This window comes from Onychostoma macrolepis, chromosome 21 (assembly GCF_012432095.1).
Source record: "Onychostoma macrolepis isolate SWU-2019 chromosome 21, ASM1243209v1, whole genome shotgun sequence".
Lineage (NCBI taxonomy): Eukaryota > Metazoa > Chordata > Actinopteri > Cypriniformes > Cyprinidae > Onychostoma > Onychostoma macrolepis.
Window position 1 is genome coordinate 16,451,257 of NC_081175.1, and position 20,810 is coordinate 16,472,066.

General features: G+C 36.7%; 1 protein-coding gene across 2 annotated transcripts in view; it reads left to right on the forward strand.

Moving 5' to 3' along the window:
- The window catches only part of nectin3b (nectin cell adhesion molecule 3b), a 38,535-nt gene that overhangs the window by 13,066 nt on the left and 4,659 nt on the right, over positions 1-20,810 (forward strand). Inside the window, exons 2-5 of one of the 2 annotated variants that reach the window (XM_058758020.1) lie at positions 9,637-9,987; positions 14,070-14,369; positions 17,576-17,693; positions 18,458-18,549. In XM_058758020.1, coding sequence (XP_058614003.1) covers positions 9,637-9,987; positions 14,070-14,369; positions 17,576-17,693; positions 18,458-18,549 — 861 coding nt within the window. Of the gene's footprint in view, positions 1-9,636; positions 9,988-14,069; positions 14,370-17,575; positions 17,694-18,397; positions 18,550-20,810 lie in introns of both variants that reach the window. The other variant, XM_058758019.1, reaches the window with a different exon arrangement.

A 20,810-nucleotide genomic window follows, 5' to 3' on the forward strand; every position in this document is an offset into this window, starting at 1 on the left:
AACAGCGCTCAAATCTTAGTGGGAAATGGACGTTTTTAAAATTTCAGTACCGAATGGTATCGCGGTCGGTACTTTTGACAACACTAGTTAGCATAGCAACATGCTAACATCAAACAAACTGTATTTGTGTACTATGTGGAGCTGCTGCCGATGTAGAGTGTTCCAGATAGGTCATTTATGAGGTTCTGTGACTGTTAGGGTGCTGCCATATAGGCAGTGAGGTTTTGGAACGAAACGTAGGTATCATTGCCCAGTGTGTGTAGTCTCTGTGAGAAGTTGTAGGGAATGAGGAAACAAGTTGGCTGGACGGCGGAAACAACTGGGACTTTCCCATAAGAAAAGCATTTCTCCTCCTATTAGCAACACACATTAAAGCCATGTTTCATTAATCTTCCTGTTGCTGCTGCTTGGTGAATGGTGTGCTGAGAGCCCAGGGAACAGCATTAAATTGGGATAGTTGATGGTGTGATTAGCAGTGTTTTGAAGTGGAGAAGGAAGGAAATCACTGTTCAGAGACCTCTTATGTTATCATGTGGAAAAAGGGGGTCTTGCAGGGAGCGTTGGGGTTGAGCGCACATGGGGTGCTCTGTAATTTGGCCCATGAGAAATGAAGGGCTTGGCTGGTTTTTATTCAGACAACCTCAGCTTTGATGTGAGTCACATCTAAATGTTGTACAGTTAAAGAAGTAGCTCACGATCTCCTCACCTTCATGTTGTTCCAAACCCATATGCTGTTGTGTTTTTTTCAGTGGAACACAAAAAGGAGAATTTTTTGAAGCATCTCTATTCAGCTTTTCCGTACAGCAAGAGGTTACTGATTGTGTAAAAAGCTAAATAAAAAGTAAATTATTTGTGTCCAATATTAAGAGTTGCTTTTAAAGCCATAGAGTAGCTTAGTGTGAGGTATACACTGTCAAGTTATTTGCTGCAAATTTTGCCATTAGTGGTTCTCAAAATTGATTGATTTTAATTTTTTAATTAATTACTAATTTGTTTGTTTATTTTTATTTACTTGGTTACTCTTTTTGTATTGTTCTTTCATTTGTAATGTTTCTTTTTATTTTTATTTTTATTGTATTGTATAATTTTTGTATTTTATTTATTTGAACTATTCTTATTATAATGTTTGTATTGTTTTCCTATATGTATTTATTTATTTTGTGTTTTTCATTCATTCATTCATTCATTTTTCAAATTTTCATTGCTGCTTAAAGATTCTTCAAATAAAATTCCTTTTGAGTTCCATGGAAAAAATGGACAGAATGAAATTAATGTGAGTAAAATTTTGAACTTTTTTTTTTTTTTTTTTTTTTTTATTATTCTCAAAATACTATTACAGTCAGAGCGACATCTGATTTTGGGACAGATGATATTAATTTGAGTAAATGAATTAAAATTTTGAACTTTTTTTTTATTTTATTTTATTTTTTTAATTGTTATTCTCAAAATACTATTACAGTCAGAGCGACATCTGATTTTGGGACAGATGATATTGTTCATTGTGTATTCTCTTTGCCAGAACGTATTGAACTAGTCAAAAGCATTTGAAACCTATCTATCTTTTTTCTTATTTTTTTTTCTCCTCCTGGACTGCTTCCTTTTTTTCACCATATATATATTCCTTTCACTCTGGTCTCATTTTAACCAGGCATATGGAATGATATTAACCTCAGAGGGATGGAAAAGACAACCAAAGTAAAATGAAAACATTGGTTTGTTCCGCTGGAGCAAAAGGAAGAATAAGGAGAGTGTTAAGGTTTTGACGTAGGAGATGAGAAACGGCTATTTTTCCATTGCTGTTTTGACTATTAGAAAACGGTGGCTTGTGAATTGCAGTGCAGTGAGGTTGACTGATTAGAAGCTTGAGGAACAGAGACACTGTGACTCAGCATTAGAATATGACCTGGGCTGCTGCGCTAGCCATTGTGCTGTTGCAGCTTTTCAGTCACGTGGCACAATCAGGGATTTTTACAGCAGCAAAAAGTTTATTTTTGTGCTTTGTCACATCAGAATAGCACTTTTGTGAAGCTTTGCTGTCTTAATCTTTGTTTTTGCAGTGTCATCAATAATATCTTTACACAATCATCACAGTTAACTCACAAAATCCTGCAACTCACAACACACTTTTTCAGACTTTTAATTTAAGATATGGCAAACTATAACTGAAACCAATTACACTGGAAAAAAGGTGTCGTTTGTAATTTTCATTCAGAATTTCACAAACAATAATGCAAAAAGAGCAAGTAACGCATTCAAATAAACATGAAATTTTGAATTGGAAAATCTTGTAATAGTATTTTCTTGTAAAACGAACTCCAAGAATCTTTGTACTTTAAAAATAAATAAATAAATAATAAAATTTAAATAAATAAATATATATATATATATATATATATATATATATATATATATATATATATATATAATTTTATTTTTTTTTTTTTTACTCAAAATGTATAGTAAATTTCACAAACATGTAATATAATATTGTATGTATTTAAAGTTTGTTTTTGTTTTTTTGTTTTTTTTTTACATTGAAAAATAGTATTTTCTTGCACATCGACCTCCAATAGTCTTTTTATATTTACAACTTCTAAAAAATTTTAAATTATACTTCACATGATCAAATTTTTTAAAAAACATTTATTTTAGGGTGCATGTATAGGATTTTGTGGGGGTTCCTCGTGCTATTTTTGACTTGGGTGCTTTAAAGGAGATTCCGTCACGCTTTTCTTCTCAGTCCCAGAATCCTCTGGTGCAACCGCCTTCCCCCTCATGCTGACTGTTTGTGCTGGTATGGGGTAGATTCTGGCAGGCTCCCGGCCTCTCTGTGGTCTAGACTGGAGCTAGTGTGCTGCTTTCTGAAGGAGCCCCATGAGTCACTCTTCCCAAAACCACCATCTCTGTGTGAGAGCATCAGCTTCACCACTGGCCTGAAGACGCCACTGCTCGGACTGTCACAACACAGGCTTTCACAAACTCTTTCGGTCTCTTAACACGCATTCCCGCTGGTCTCTTGCTCAGCGAGTCCCAGCACCATGATGCCGTTAAGTGGCTCTGTTTTCTGTCACCAATTGTTGGCCGTTCTTTGAGAAGCCAGACTGCTGACAACCGGTGAATCGCTCGTCTGGTTGGTTGTGTTTTGCAGTCTTGCTGTTAAAAGGTTAAACGTGAAACTTCTTTGTCATGCTAACCAACCCAGCTGGAACACCTGGTTCAGTAGTAAATGTTTGAGGTAAAAGCTGACATGTAGGAGCATGAAATAGAGCTTCATCTTCAAACCAGTTTTTAGAAAACTTTCAAAGCATAAAATTCATGGAGATATGCCTTTTGTAGAGCTTGGTCAGGCTATTTGTCTTTTTTCAGGGTGAAGGAGACTTATTTGAGGTCTCTGGTGCGTTCCTGCTGAGTGCTCAGGCCGCTGGAGATGCAGTGACCACATTTATGTGAAACCTGAAGCCATTCTGCTGCTACATACAAAAATGGTGTAACCCTTAATGTCAATGCCTGTCAGTGTATTTATGTACAGATTTACACATAACACTATTGTCATACGACCTTAAGCTCCATCCTAGTACACGCCTGACGTTTTCTTTAAACGACCTTGAGCTCTTCAATCACCCAGGTCTATTTTCATTCAGCATCTCGTGTGTGTGTGTGTGTGTGTGTGTGTGTGTTTGTGTGTGTGTGCGCACAGTCATGTTAAGCTCACTGTCTCTGTCCAGAACACCTGTTTCCCTGTACAGCTTCACATGCTGCTCCTTTACATCGCCAGTGGTCATTTATCATTGTTATATTTTAAAATGAGGTTCTCCAAAAAGGTCAGGAGGTTGTCAGAGGATTTTGTTTGTCACGTACATGGGAAGAATGCATTTTAAGCAGGTCAGTTCCTGCTTATCTGTGCATTATAATAGATGGGAAAAGAAGCATAACTATAGTCGTCATAATAATAATAATAATAATTGTAGTAACAAAATGATTAATTTATTTATTCATTCATTAATTCATTTCATTAATTCATTCTATTCATTCATTCATTTATCACCTGAAGAAGCTGAATAGCTTGTTTTAGGACCCGTAGTAGTAGTAGTAGTAGTAGTAGTAGTAGTAGTAGTAGTAGTAGTAGTAGTAGTAGTAGTAGTAGTAGTAGTAGTAGTAGTAGTAGTAGTAGTAGTAGTAGTAGTAGTAGTAGTAGTAGTAGTAGTAGTAGTAGTAGTAGTAGTAGTAGTAGCTCATTTTTCAAATCTACTATGATATAATAATAGTAACAACTTATTGTATAGTAACAATTATTAATATTGTTTGTTTTCTTATTTTCTCAACTGAATAATTTAAATAGCATATTTTAGTATCCTAACACTACCCTATATGAAAAATAAGCACTATGAAGTTAATAATAATTATGAGAATGAGAATAATTTGTAGTAATAATAATAATAATAATTATTATTATTATTATTATTATTATAGTATTTACTTTTTATTTTATTTATTTGTTTTACTTTTATCACCTGAAGAAGCTGAATAGCATTTTTTAGTTATTTTTCCATGCAGTCCTAGGTTAAATCAGCAGATTATTTCAATGATTGTGGATTATTTTGATCTGAAGAGGAATGTTTCCAAAGGGGAAGTGAGATTGATTAGCTTGTTTAATGACAAACTCATTTCTTTCTACATATTTCCCTCTCCTTCCTTCTCTTCCATGCATATTAATTTCGGAGAAGATATGGCAATGTTAAGCCCATCTGCTGAATCATGGCAGAGGTGCTGGCTCCATTGCGACCTGCCATGTGCAATGAATACAAACTGTCTTTGAGAGGGAAAATTGAACCCCGTCACCTCACAGCACACAGACATGCAGCTTCTCTCGCAGACACCCTCACATGCACCAACACACCTTGCAGGTAGCTAGCGTGTGTGAGGGAAAAGCTGACTGAGGCAGAATAGAGAGCGAACCCTTCTGGGAGCTCAGTGTCCTTGCTGTTAGGACAGTTAACTTCCTGTGCCGCTCTGACCTCTCGGGCTGTATGGATTTGTGTGTGTGTGTGCGCTGTGGAGCATTCATGAGTTTATATCATGCACATTTATTACACCATTCAGAAATTTATTTGGTGCACAGCTTTGTCTCTGCTGAACTTTATTCTCAGACTCTGAAGTCATTTAATTAATAAAACACATTAGTCATTAGTGCATTAGGGAATATTTAATTTGGCACATGGTTTTGGTAAAACTGTCTCGTGTGTGCAGAATGTGGCTAGACATGCCGAAACTAGTCTGAAACAGGCATGTTATCAGAAATCCTTATTTTTAGCTCAGCCTATGAAAAAAATCAAATAAGATGGGGACAGAATAGTTCCTTTTGGGAGTTTGTAAATAGAATAAATCTTATAAATATATTAAATATTAAAAATAAGGATTATTAACATTAACTGTTTAACATGAACATTATAAGTAATAATTAGCATAATTTGTTTATTAAATAATAACTTCAGTTTTATTTATTAATTAATTCTGCACCTTAACCTAGATGAAAAATAAGCATATATTTGGTTTATAAGATTATTTATTATTCATTTTAAATTTTTCATTAAGCTGGCTTGTTATCTATTCATAGAGTATAATACAAATCTGAAGATAAACGCAATGAACTTAGTTGATGAATCTCACAAAAACTGTCAAGAAATGTTTGGGTCATATTTCACAGTGCAAAATAAAATACTAATTGTTTTTTTTTTTTCAGGGCTGAAATATGAGCCAGACAATTCTCTCTCAAATCCACCATTTATTGCTTGTTATTTCATCACAGACTGCACAAAGTGTTTGACCCAAATGTGTGTATTTTGCTCCACTTGTAACACCAAACAGAATTGCAAAAAAATAACTACTTTGGTATTTACTTCAGGAAGTGTAAGGTTTGCAAGGCTGCAAATACTTTTTTAGGCATGCATAATAAAACAAAGTTATGGAGTTTGTTAGGCAGCTCAGGCTGAAAGCTGAAAATGTGCCCATCTTTACCCATATGAGTGACACTGCATTTGGTCAAAGCAGAACTTTGAGGCTGGTTTGTCATGAACCCAGTGATTTAAGGATGGAGAGGCATGCATTTTGGCGTTCCCCATTCACTCTGTGTGACTCAGTGGCCTAAAATGCCTTTGTTTAAATGCTGACGGCATAAAGTTAGTCAACATTTACAGCCTGAAATCCTCCAGATCATTTCCTCCCTTGCTCATCCATTCCTGTGAGGTCATCTATTGGCTTTGTTAGCCAACTGGCGCTGATGAAGATATAACTTGTTCCAAACTTCCTTTATGATTCTTATTTGCCACATTTTGTCACTTGTGTTCCTCCTCTTCCATTCACAGCAAGGATGTACTGTCGAGACAAAAGAAGGAGGGTCGTTGCTGGCAAGACAAACGCTCCGGCGGAATGTTTGGAGTCTGTTGCCAAGCAATGCGGCGGGTTTTGATTTACGATTACATCTTCCGACCGGCAGCTTGTTGCAATTAGCGTTGTCGTTTGAGAGGCCGAGCAAGCGAACGGGTGGGTGTGTGCGTACAGTATTTCTGTTTATTTGACTGAATATGCTCCAGCATTCTCTTCACAGGATCTTCACTGATCTTTCACACCGCCTGTTGTGTTTAACATCTAACTGTACCCTCTGTTTTTCATCTCTTCTTTTCCTTTCTATCTATTACAGAGTCAGACTCTGTCTTCCTCAGAGCTGGTCACTGTATAACATGCATGGTCTTTAAGAGAATGGCGAAGACTGTAGATTAAATCCAGATATTTAGTTTTGTTTGAAGTGTTGCTCTGACTGGACCAAAGCAACGCGGTTGCTTGAGGGGCTGGTTTTAATTCTCAGAATCAGGTCGGTGATCGGCCAGCAATCACACATGAATATGTTTGTGTGGAGACTCACATACTCTGAGATGGCTGGATTGAGGGTCTTCTTCAGCTTAGACTTGGGGTTCCTTTTGATGAAGAGCATCTCTGACAGATCATAATGTGTTTATGGTGCTAAAGCTTTGCTCACTAGGCAACACTAAAGAAAAGGCCTATTGGTTTGACATCAGCCAGAGATGAGACGGATTGTATGCATCTTATTTATTGGAAACTCCTGTTAGGATTTACAGTAATTGATTAACAAAATTCTGTATCTTGTATCAATACCGAATTGTTGAATAATGTCATTATTTTTGTTTTCTTTGTGCGCAAAGTATTCCTGGCAAAAAACTAAATGGTTGTCTGCACTAAATGCAGTCTGGAGCCCTGAATTAATTACAGAATTTTCATTTTTGGGTGAACTATCCCTTTAAATTCATATAGTGCCATTAAATGCTGCAAATATTTAAACTTCCTTAAGTCAAGATACATTTACTAGAGATGCAAATTTAAGAAATAAAGTCCTGTTTTTTGAGAAACTGAGCAAAATTAAGCAAGTTTGTTTAAAAAAAAAAAAGAACAAATAGGCTATCTGTCAGTGAGGTATGAAAACTTGTTTTCTGTTTGAATTAAGTAGGTTTTTCTAACCCGTTTGCAGATTTTTGTTCTTTTTTTAAACGTAAACATGCTTAATTTTGGTCAATTTTCACAGAAAACGAGCTCTTATGTCAAGAGAACTTATGTCATTTTGCTTCTCAAGTATATACTATTACAGTATTTTGATTTAAGAATCTTAATATTTTGGATACCATTAACTTCATTTGTATGGATTAAAAAAACAACATCTTTTTACTAAAAAAAAGTAATTCATACAGTTTTACAACAACATAAGAGTGGATAAATAACTAGACTATTCGTTTTGAATGAATTTCGCAAATCATGCTGTCTGACCTTCTGAACTTTGCAGAATAGGAGCAGATTGTGCTGATATTTGTAAAATGATATTGTACTGTGGTAAACTTTTGGTCCTGTGGCATTGCTGTACACTCCTGCAGATGATTGATGTGCTGTTGATGTGGGAATCCAGAGAAGATCCTACCAGATGATCTGAATTCCATCATCTCCCCACAGAACACACTGATTTGCCTCCGTTGCCACATGTTAGAGGCCGCGTGAGACTGCGCTGCGTGTTCGCGTGTGTATGTGTTACGTGGATTCAGATGGTGCGGGCACAGCTGTCTGGGTGTAATAAGACACACAGGTTGTCCTCATGTGGCCTTTGTTGTTTCTTTGGCATCTTTTAGCACTCGTCTCTCAGTCTCGTCCGCACGCTCCACTTTTGCACTCATTTCACACACACGCATGCCCTCTTTCAAACATAATTAAGCTTTTGTTCGGCAAATGGAAAAAGGAAAAAATGATGACGGGCTGAGCGGCGGAAGGTAGGCTAACAGAAAGGAAGAGAAGGAGGTAGGGAGGAGAACAGTCAGAGTTTTTGTGGTAAATGCCCATGTTGTTCCTATTTTAAAGCCCTATGGGTCTAATGGCTGCGCAGACCAGAGCTCTTGCTGCTCAGCTATTGTTCTGTGCACCATCAAATCAGCCTGACTTTAGTTGTTTTTTTCTCTAGACTGCTGTGACTCCATTGTTCCTGACCCATTTTAGACTTTTCATTCTTTAAATCAGGGTTTTATTTTTGCAGTAAATTTATTTTTTATTTATTTTTGCTCTTTCCTTAGATGAAAGTTACACCGTGAACATTCAAAAGAGCCATCGCTCCCCTCAAACCTAGACACAAACATAAATCAGTTGTAAACTTATGCCGAGTTCACACTGCACAAATTTCAAAATTGTCGGATTACCATTGTTTTCATACAGCGGCGACAGGTCCAGATATTTAGCATGCCAAATATTTCACGGGCATCGGCGACGCGTCAGCGATTCTCTCAGATCACGTCTTTGATAGTTCACACTGCGTGATTGTCACTCGCATGGAGTACAGATTTGCCTCCGATTTCTGGCATTTGTCGGCAATTTCGCAAAACCTGTCGGCGAGTGAAAATCAGGGCTAAAATCGTGCAGTGTGAACTCGGCATTAAGGTTAGACTCATGAAACGGTGAAATTAAAATAGTATAAATATACATTATGTTTTGCTACTTCGTTAATTACAAAACAAATAGGATCTGTGTTGTAATTTGTAGTAATGGCCAGTTATTTTAGTATATTTTTTTTTATTTTATTTTTTTTTATTATACATGATGTTGGATTATAGTTAAATACAAAACAAATGAAATGCGCACAGTAATTTGCGTTCCAGAAAAAAACTGGCCAGTTAGTTTAGTAGAATTTGTATTTGATTTAAAATTGTATTTCATGTTTTATTTTAAATTTTTGTACGTTTTATTTTTCAGCCCGGCTTTAGTTTTTGTTTTTTCTCCAGTCTACTCTGACAGTAATTTTAGCCTCCCTCCAACACAATAAAACTTATTTCATTTGCTCGATTTACAGCACAACAAATTACAACAGCTAACCAGTGTGGTATCTGTCTCCTCCTCAGACGTCTAAGCTAAAGGGAATTGACTTTTCTCGTTTGGAATTTAGGAGCTGTGCTAAGAGACCTTGGCGTATGATTGATCAGAGCTTGAACGGGATAAAAACGGATTTGTCAGTTGAGATGGTTCAAGACCTCAAGAGCACTTTTCTGCAGCTGCTCAAGTGTCCTGACTAACGATGTGTGCATTTCTCTCTCCTAGGGCTGGTGTATGGCAGTCAGGTGGTTGTCCCGCCTAAGGTGAACGCCGTGTTGGGAAAGAACGTCACCCTCAGCTGCAGGGTGCAGGTGGACACGAACCTCAGCCTGACGCAGAGCTCATGGGAGAGGAAGCTGCCCACTGGATGGGTGACTCTGGCAGTGTATAACCCCATGTTTGGCATCTCCATCCCGCCTGAATATGAGCGACGGCTGTCCTTCCGCTCGCCCTCCATGCACGACGCCACCATCATGCTAGAAGACGTGGGTTTCGCTGACATCGGCATATACACCTGCAAGGTTGCCACCTTTCCGCTGGGTAACACTCAGGCCTCCACCACTGTCAGCGTGATAGGTAACAAGAGACGCCGTGTGTGTTTTTGCTGTCTGATTAATTTAGATTATGCACTCATAGCGAGGTGCTTGTGTATTAACGCGAAAGTGCCGTGACGAACTTTTCGCATGCGTGCAGACGACAAACAAAGGCATGCGAGTGGATGCACATCACAGCTGCTGAATAAAGCGCTGTTTATTTGTGTAAGTAGGCAAGTATGCGGTGTGTGTGCGAGAGGGTGGAAAAACATTAAGAGCAACTTCAGGGCAGGAATGAAAGCAGTGTTTTGGGAGACGGTCCAGCTCTTTTAGAGAACATGGTGATGTTTAAACTCTCTTCCTCTACCAAACCCCCAGAGCCATCTGCTCTGCTAAACACAGATACAGCTGAACGAAGCGGTGTGCTCTTGTTATCTGGGTGTACAAGAAACAACAAGAGAAGTTTACAAGCACAGTGCTTTATGTTAGGTATATCAATTATGTATCGCTCTATGGCGGCGTGAGGAGATTCGCTGTTTCCTCTGTGAGCTCAAGATGACGGTTACACTGGGAACATCCTGGAAGTGTCATCGGTGGCTTCAAGAATAGACTATTACCTACTTTATTTTTGACAGAAATCAGTTGGTATAAAAAGTAACCCTGCACTGGTTGTTTTATGACAAAATTTCTAAATTAATGTTAGTATTGCTACAGCAGTGTATAATTTATACTAGTACTAGTTATTTAAATACAAAATTACGTTTTGCATGGCCAAGAGTGCAGATGTTCAGCTTTCAGTAATGTTTTGTATTTATTTTTTATTAGATTTTTTTTGCATTTTGTGCAAAATTTGGACTGTTATTTGTAATCTATAAAGATAAATATTAAATATAATTGTTTTAGATATTTGTTTATTTAATATTTCTACATTTAATATATAAATTAGTATTTTAACATTAAAATAACTATTGAATAAAGTACATGTTGTGGCTATTGTTATTATTATTAATATTATCATTACTACTGCATCATATATAGCAAGGGTGGCTGTGTATATGTATGTGGGTGTGGGTACTATACGTGTAATTTTTTAAATTATGCAAATTAATGTCTAATCCTAATAGTAAACCTAGTGGGTTATTTTTTTTACATTTCCTGCAAAGACAGAATATCAAGCTCTTTGAATGTTGTTGGGCCATTAACCGTTACTAAACTGTAAGTTGTCAGATGAAGCGATCTAATTTTGATGTGTGCCACACACATACCGTGTAGATTCTGTGTTAGAGTAATAAATGGCATGCAGACACACAAGTTGAGTGAAGGTTCATAAAGCTCAGAAAGAGATGAATTGAAAAAGATGATGTCATCGATAAAATGAGCTGTGCAGTTGGAGGAAAATCAGAACGTGAACGAGAGCAGAGACGAACGGGGACTGAGAGCTTTAATAAAAGGAGAGATGGAGGGGGGCGGGATGCAGGAGGATGGAAAGTGGTGGTGAAGTGAGAGAGCAGGAACGAGGGAGGGGGAACACGCGCCGGAGCTATAATTAGATCAGGAGGAATGTTCAGTGTGTGTGTGTGTGTGTGTGTGTGTGTGTGGAGACGGGAGTGTATGAGTGTGGGAATGATGCCCACTGCTTTTGGGATCCACTGCACTTTAGGGTCAAGGATGTCATTGCGTGGTCCACTTGAATTTGTGGTTTAAAGTGACACACGAGAATTGCCACGCACACACACACACACACACACACAGAGACAGGCACTCATGACATGTCACTCACCACACAACAGTGGATGGTTGAAGGTACGACGACCACAGCTGCTGCTGTCTCTGAAGGTCAACTGCCAATGCTAATACTTCACAAGATGGGACGAGAAAACTCTCTGAGCAGGGAAAGAGAGAGGGAGAAACAAAGGCTAATCAATGGGTCTATTCGGTACACATCCTTTGACTTATACAAATTAATATTTATTATCAGATGGGTATCACCAAATATGATGCACATTGTGATACTAAATGATGCTATAGATTTCCTCAGAACTAAGTACAATTTTTAGTTACTTTTGGAGGTGGGGAAGTATGAATGACACTTTTTTTTTTTTTTTTTTTTTATTATTATTATTTTTTTTAATAAATACATTTACATTTATGCATTTAGCAGACGCTTTTATCCAAAGCGACTTACATTGCATTCAAGTTAGCCCTGGGAATCGAACCCATGATCTTGGCGTTGCTAGCGCCATGCTCTGCTATTTGAGCTACAGGAAATGCAATACGAATACGTTTCACTAATGCTTGACAACTAGAAAGGGTCCAAATGATTTTTCATTTAAGGCTGAAAATGTATGTCTGTAATGTATGTCTTTTGTAAACATTTTGTTTGAGAAATAGGCTCTTTCCTCAAAAATAAATGGCAATTATTTGGATATTTTGTCTAATGCAGTGCCAAAGATAATACATAGCGATTCATCACGGTCATAATTGGGTTGGGATGACCTGCTGCTTCTTTAATAAAAACTTCAGGAAATTATATTCAGAAAGTATCATGATGCCCTGCATTTAAAAAGTGTTTTTTATTTTAAGAAATTAATATTTTTATTCAGTAATGATGCAATAAATTGGTCTAAATTAAAGATATTCATAATATGTGACCCTGGACCATGAAACCAGTCATAAGATGCACAGGTATATTTGTAGCAATAGCCAACAATACATCGTATGGGTCAAAATTATTATTATTTTTCTTTTATGCCAAAAATCACTAGTATATTAATTAAAGATCATGTTATATATATATATATATATATATATATATATATATATATATATATATATATATATATATATATATATTATATTATATTATATATATATTATATTATATTATATTATATTATATTATATTATATTATATTATATAAATTTTTTATTGTTTTTTTTTGCCCTCAGATTCCACATTTTCAAATAGGCTAGTTGTATCTCAGCCAAATATTGTCCCATCCTAACAAAACATACATCAATGGAAAGTTTATTTATCCAGCTTATTTATATGATGTATAAATCTCTTTGACCCTTATGACTGGTTTTTGTGTCACATATTAGAAAGATTTCCATTTCATATTCTATTCATCAGAGAATCCTTAAAAGAATGTCATGGTTTTCACAAAAAATATAAAGCATAACAACTGTTTTCAACATTAATGATAATAATAAAAAATGTTTCTTGAGCATCAAATCAGCACAATTGAATGATTTCTGAATTTCACATGATCCATGTGACACTGGAGTAATGATGCTGACAATTTAGTTTTGCCATCACAGGAATAAGTTACTTATAAAAATCTATTATAATAGAAACAATCATTTTAAATTGTAATAATATTTCAAAATATTACTGTTTTATTGGATTTTGATCAAATAAATACAGCCTTTAAAACATTGAAAAAATATACTGAACCCCTAACTTTTGAACAGTAGTGTCTATCAATATATGATTGTATTAGCCCTTCTTCATTTAGTGGGCCTCCATTGGACAACATTCCTATTCGTCTCCCACCATTGAGGAGTGGAAGGGAAAAGCGCCCCACACATGTTAAGTTTCTGTCAGCTGCTGCGGAGGCAAAGCTCAGTTTTCCAGGCCTGAACACTGCTGGATTCATAATGGCTTACACACACACACACACACACACACACACAAGCTCCGCCCCTTCTGCCATGTAAACTGGATAAGCCATTAAAACAAATAATTTCATCTTCTCTGGAAAAGCACTTAGTGCTCTGATGAGAAACCGAGGCCACCCTCAGCCGGTAGTGACCATAGAGAAAAAAAAATTCAGTCCGATAAGTCTTATACTACTTCTGAACGAAAATCTAATTATTCTCCCAGTCATTCTTATCAGTTTATGAATTTATTGGCTGTGGTACCAGAGCGATTCTTAATGCTGAGGGGATTAGCTTTTAGTTAGCTTTGTACTCTTGTCTGAATGGATGTCCTTTTAGCTCGGTTTGTTATCTTGATGCATCTTTCTAGTAATCGTGTGAGTTTGTCTCCTCACATTAAAGCTCAGAATTAAACTCAAGTGGTATGTTATGGTTTAACTCAAAGATGTCTCTCTCTGTCTTTAGTGGAGCCGAAGGTGTACGTCTCTGCTGGATCTTCTGCTCTGATCGACGGTGGCAATGAAACCACAGTGGCCACCTGTATTGCTGAGAGGGCTCGGCCCCCTGCCGATGTGTCCTGGGAGACGAATCTGTACGGCACGTCTGAGGCCCACATGCAGGACGATGCCAACGGCACCACTACGACCCAGGTGCACTACACCTGGCAGCCCTCCCGTCACGCCCAGGGCCACACGCTAACATGTGTGGTCAAACACCCTGCTCTACAGAGCGACTTTAGGATACCCTATATCATCAACGTACAGTGTGAGTATCTGATAGGGGTTTTTAATTTTTTTTATTTTTTTTTTTTATAATAGTGTGACAAGTGTGTGCATGATTCTGTTTATACAGAATCCACTTTTCTTTTGTTTTGTTTTGATTTGTTTTATTTTGCGCAAATTTGCTAGCCATAACCAAGTCTTATTGCCAGCTTCGTATTTCTTTTTTTTTTTTAAATTGAAATGGAGCATAGAATAGAATAAAATGGAATACAATACGTTTTGTTTTTGTTTTTTTTATTAGAGCACACTATTATGTGCAACTATTATGTTTCACTATTTTGAAAGATGTTTCGCTATTCATTGTTCACTTTTCACTGTTTCACTATTTTGAAGAACCTTGTGGAAAATGTTTTCTCATGAAAGATTGTACATAAAAGTGTTTTGACTTATATTGCATACATTTATTTTTTTTTTTTTTTTTTTTTTAATTGCAGGTTTTGACATTTGGCAGGGTTTTTCACAGATCCAAAATCTCAATACAAGCTCTGCAAATTTAACAAGACAAATAAACAAATGATATGGACATCAACATAAGTTATTACTAAATGAATAAAAATAGAAACAAACAAAAAAAAACAGTATGGCCATGAAAATACAGTACAATAGGGTTTTTTTAACCTTTCCACGCTAAATTCTGGATTCCCAACTTTTAATAATCGTGTTTCCTCCACCCCAAGATAAATAAGAAAAGGGTCCCATATCTTATGGAAATTGAATGGTTTGTCCTTTAATGCGGTAGAGAAGGCTTCATAGGGAATAAGACCTTTAGCTGTGTTTATCCACTGAGTAATTGACGGAGTTTGATCTGTTATACAACATACAAGTGTGCATTTGCGAGCACAGTATAACAGAATTTGGAGAAGGTGAATCCTTTGGAATTTGATGGGAAATTCCTGACTTATACCTAGGAAACATGCTTTTGCATACATAAATTTTAAAAACTCATTTGCGTATACTTTATAAAATTTATAAGTTTTTCTGTACTCTTTCTTAGGCGTTTTTTTAAGAGTGCTTTTACACAAGAAAAGCCATTTTAAAGTTTTCTTCATTTAGTATTCACACAACAGTTTGTGTTATGTTAATTTAGTATATTATTTTCTAATTACTATTATTATTATTATTATTTTTATAACATTCAATATATAATTTATAGCATTTCCTAAGAAGGATTGTTATAAATAGAAAAAATTAAACTAAAATGCACCCACTTCCACATGAATTGAGATATTGAGAATCAGAGTAAGATCACAATATCTGGAAATCTGCATGGATAATCAGCCCTAGAAGCATGTTTTTTTTTAATTCACATCCCTTAAATCAGATTAAAAAACTGCAAGAATCTGACTTGCAATTTAATCTATGCAACCACTTATCAGCCAGTTGGCCACTAAACATATTTACTCCCAAAAGCCAAATTTGCCTCTCATTTGGTGCTTGTTCCTGTGTGCATGCAAGTCTGTTTTTGTTTGCTTAATCTAGAACAACAAACCCAAAGTAGCTTCTCCATGAAGATTTCACAGTAACTTACATTTTGTGATTTTTCTATACCACGTCAAGCAATCCGATTTATGTCCAGAGCTCACATCTGTTTTCCATATCACCCCAGTGCGGTAACTATCCATATGACATGATGTCTTGATGCCGTCTTGTGCATGATGGAGCTAAAAGCCCTTTTGCTAAGACACAATCCTCAGGGTTTCATGAACTTATACTGAATATGGCTAGTGACGCTTCAGACAAATGATTTATCAGCGTCGTTTAACGATTTCTGCACACAGACTTCTACTAAGCACCATTGAGCAGCGAGGAAGGCACGTAAGTGTGTATCTGTGGTGGTGGCGAGTACGTAAGCGCAGATGTCTGCTGTATGAAATATAGATGTAGTGGTGAGGGGCAGGCACAGGAAGCAGCCGGTGTAGGGAGTATGAGGAAGGAGAGGTCACATCAGTCATGGGACGACACTTCTGCGCTCAATAGGGTCTACAGTCATGGAAGCTTTTTTCTTTCATTTTCCATCCATCTTTGTTCATCTCATAGGGTCTACATGACATCTTAATTCAGCACGCTCACTTAAAGAACTTTTAAAGAGCTTTTCTAAAGGCACAAATCAATACGGTGTGCATTGTCTTTGTAAGTGGTCTTGTATACTGCTGGTCAGAGACACAAAGTCCTAATGATGAGTTATGTTGCTTTATGATCAATTAGTAATAATAATGTTGTTGTGCTATAGATTGCTACTTTATTGTTGTACCATTTGTCATGGATATAAAAATACGCGCACACATAAATTATGTTTCTGCCTCAGCAAAAAATAAGGTAATTAGACTTGCAAACTTAAAATTGCGACTTCATTTCTCATAATTATTTCTTTATATGTAGAAGTTGCTTTATATCTACACCGACGTGTGCATTATGGCTACATTTTTTTTAGAGCAATTTGAAGTCACATTTAGGATAAATAAAGTCTCAAATGGGAGACAGTGTCAAAATTGCAAGCTTGTGGCTTTAAATCTTGCGACTTGCTTGATATTTCTCCTAATTGTGACTTTTTTTTCTTGCAAATGTAACTTTCTCACAGATTGATATTATAGTTTAAACACAATGTCACGTTTTTAAACCACGAAAAGTAGTTGTAGTTTTCTTTTAGTCCATGTATATTACCTTAAATCAAAAATTAACCATGTTAAATTTAGTGTTAGTATTTCTAAAACAAAGGATAATTTATACAGTACACTTATTTAAATACCAAATGAAAAAAAAAAAATTTGTATAAAATTATTATATATTTACATATATAATGTGTGTGTAGAGATGTACACATTTATATTGTGTACATCTGTGTACACACACGTACATATTATGGACCAAAAATATTAATGACTTATTGTCCAATTGGATGCTCTCTAGCATGAGACTGCCCCGCCCCCTAATACCTAACACATGGCAACTGGCAAATCAGCATGGCCGCTGATGATTTATAGCTGTGACGTAAACGAAGCCTTTTAGGTCTTTAAAAATTGATATGTCCTGCCCAAATTTTCTGTTTCAATAGGAAATGCGTCAACACAGGACCAGAAAACTGCACTTGTCTTGTCATTTCTTAGGGTCTTAAATAAGGCATAGCCTAGCCTTACCTTTCTTAAACTACTCTGAATGATCTCTTTGTGCTTTGTGTGTGTGTGCGCGCAGTTGCTCCAGACATCCTGGTGCTGGGCTATGACGGCGACTGGTATGTGGGCAGGGAGAATGTGCAACTGAAGTGTCGAGCCAAGGCCAACCCGCCTGCCCAGCACTTCAGATGGATCAGGTGTGTAACCACTACACTCACAATAGCCAGAGCGCACCATGTCTGGAAAGGGTTCAAGAGTGTTATTGCCTGTTTCCTGAACTCATCTCAAAGCAGCAGATTATCTCTATGATTCACAACATCAAGAGTAGCTTTCAAACTGTCAGGTTTCAATGCAAATGACCAGTATTATGAGTGGATGCCCAAACATTGTACTTATTCAAAGCAAAACTAATTCTAGGAATCCATTAATCTGTTAATGTTTGTCAGTATTGTTCACTAAGTTAGAAGATTGGTCATCAATCATGTGAGCTTAAACATTTATTAATTGTAGTTACAGTATATCTGCCTCAAGCAGTCATGCATGTTTTGACAAACCATTCTTTGAGGAAAATAACCGCAATGGAGTCACTTTTGAACTATAAAATGACACGGAATGGGAGTCATGGGCAAACTAAAATATGTTTAACAAATCAAAACTTGTTGACACATATGCTAGCCACTTGTTGGTTTTATTTTTATCAATATCTGGTCCAACTAATCAGTTTCACAAAAGTATTTCACTTCTTTTTTTCTGCATTTTCGTTGGTCTTTAAGTTCTTTAATGGATTTTAAAATCTTTTGACTGACATTCTATATTTCTGCTGCTACTGACATTTTCCATAGTGCCTGGGCAGACTTTGATAAAGGAAAGAGTTTGATAAAGACGTGTTTGCATGTTTTAGGTTGGATGGAGAGATGCCAGATGGAGCAGAGGTGGTGAATAACTCTTTGGTGTTTATAAGACCCTTGCAGAAGAACGACTCTGGGGTTTACAGGTGTGAGGTGGCAAACGAGATTGGACTGCACAGTCGAGACATTAGAATACGTGTTCAGGGTGAGTAAGAGACTTGAAACATGACATACCCATCTTACCAAAGTTTACCAGTTTGCTTCACATGTGAAGTTGGAGAAACAATGGTAAGAAATAACATCAAAACTTTACCAATCAAATTTATTTTAACACACACACACACACACCCAGTGGTGGGGTGTTGAAATGTTGGCATTACTCTGAAACGAGTGGACTGAGAATGCAGTATCTGGTTTTCTTCAAGGAAAAGTTCACCTGAAAATATTAATTTCTAACATTATTTACTCATTTCAAAAATTTATGCTGTTTGTTTCTTCTTTTTTATGAACAGCAACATGAGGGTGAGTACATTTTATTTTTGGGTGAACTATTTCTTCGAGCCCCACAAATCTTCTTTAGAACCCACTGATCCCATCACTCAAAATTACGTGTGTCCGGATCCATTTTTATGAGGCACACAAGCTTATAATCATTTTCCTGAGCCAGAGGTCTTTGCCTGAAAGGCATTGGCCCTGTATTTAAACCAATTTTAAGTTCAGCTTTGGCTTTTAAAAAAAGTTTTGATGAGTTTTTATTGGGTTTCCTCAGTCATTATCTAATTGAGCTCTGAGACAGGTGTTCGCTGTCACATTCCATGATGTTTATCTCCCGTCATTTTTGCGAGAACATTAAACATTGAATACTGTTGTTTAATGAGTTTTTTCTGTGATAGTCACTATTACCCTCCCTCTCTCTGTTGCTCTTTCTCTCTCCCTTGTGCACACTTACATCTCTGAGACTGTCACGCTGTTATACAAGGGGAGAATAGAGCGGAAGCAACCTTGACTGAGAGATGTCCTAGATTCATGAAACATTCACCAGCTCTTTTCAACCGCCATTAATTATGTATTTTCTTTTTAAATTTTCTTATGCTCTCCCCTTGAGAAAGATTCGGCTTCTATGTGCATGAAGCTGCGTTTCTGTGCGCGTTTGGTTGTTTTATGTCAGAGTTGTCTGCGTCTATCTTCTAAGAGTCCCTTTGCGTCATTTGAGTCGTGATGTTTCTACTACAATGCCTACTGCTACTGTTTGCCTATTGACGGAGTGAATGTGGGCGTGAAAAGTGTGTGTGCTGTTGTTAGTTGCTGATCTTTGTGCATGAGTATGGGTGGGCAGTACCTGTCCTGCATGTTAAAAACCCTGCTGCTACCTGTGTGGTCACCAATCACCCCCAAATACACACCCACACGCTCCCTCCAAACGGGTTTATCCATACAGTGTATGGACAGGAATGGGGTGCCACATAAATTTGGATTTTATGGAAGCACAGAGAAGAGAAGCATGAAAGAGGGAGGGATTTCTGACCTTTCCGTGACTTGTCCTCTCTTTATGTCCTGTTCTCTTCCCTTCTGGACATTGACGTGCTGAGGCCAGAAGCTCTACTGTTTATTGATTGAAACAAATTATTCTTTAACTCGCTGGGCGAAATTGAATAAATTAAAATAAATTGACATTATACATGTCCTTGTGATTTAAGGGGATAGTTCACACACAAATTAAAATTCTGTTATTATTTACTCATCGTCATGTTGTTGCAAACCCGTATGATTTTCTTTCTTCTGTAGATCATATATTTTGAAGAATGTTCATGCAGGTCTTTTCCATGCAGTGGTGTTTAAAGGTAGTCTTACATGAGTTTTTTCAAGTCTTCTGAAGCCATACAAAAACTTTAATTGTCCAAAATGTAAATCCTTGAGTCAGTGATTTGAAGTTCCGGTCCGTGAACAAACTGTTAAGGTTCTTGAATGAATCATTCAGACCTAGTTTGAAAGACCAATTTGTGCACTGATTCAGTTCTTGAATTCAACTCACTGAATTATTGACTCGAGTGGTCATATAAATTATAAACTGTCGTGTGGAAAAGAGCTGTGAATTTTCGTCAAAAATTCTCTATTTATTTCACTGAAAGATAGAATCATGCACAGGTCTAAAAAAAAAAAGAGGGTGAGTAAATAGTGACAACCAGGGCTGTCTAGAGTAGACCATGCTCTGCCCTTATTTTTGATGTTAGGATCACCCTTGGTGATAACTTTGATTTTTGGCTGAACTATCCCTGTGGTTTTATATATATATATGCAACAAATGTTTGTGCCGGGAATATCGTGGGCGTGTGAAAAGGATTTTGGATCTTTTTTGTATCAAAAATGTTGCCAAAACAATATACAGAACATTTCAGTTTTCCTGAACTAGCTGCTCTTTCCTACATACATATACATTCACTCACCAGACCCACAGATGCATCCAAA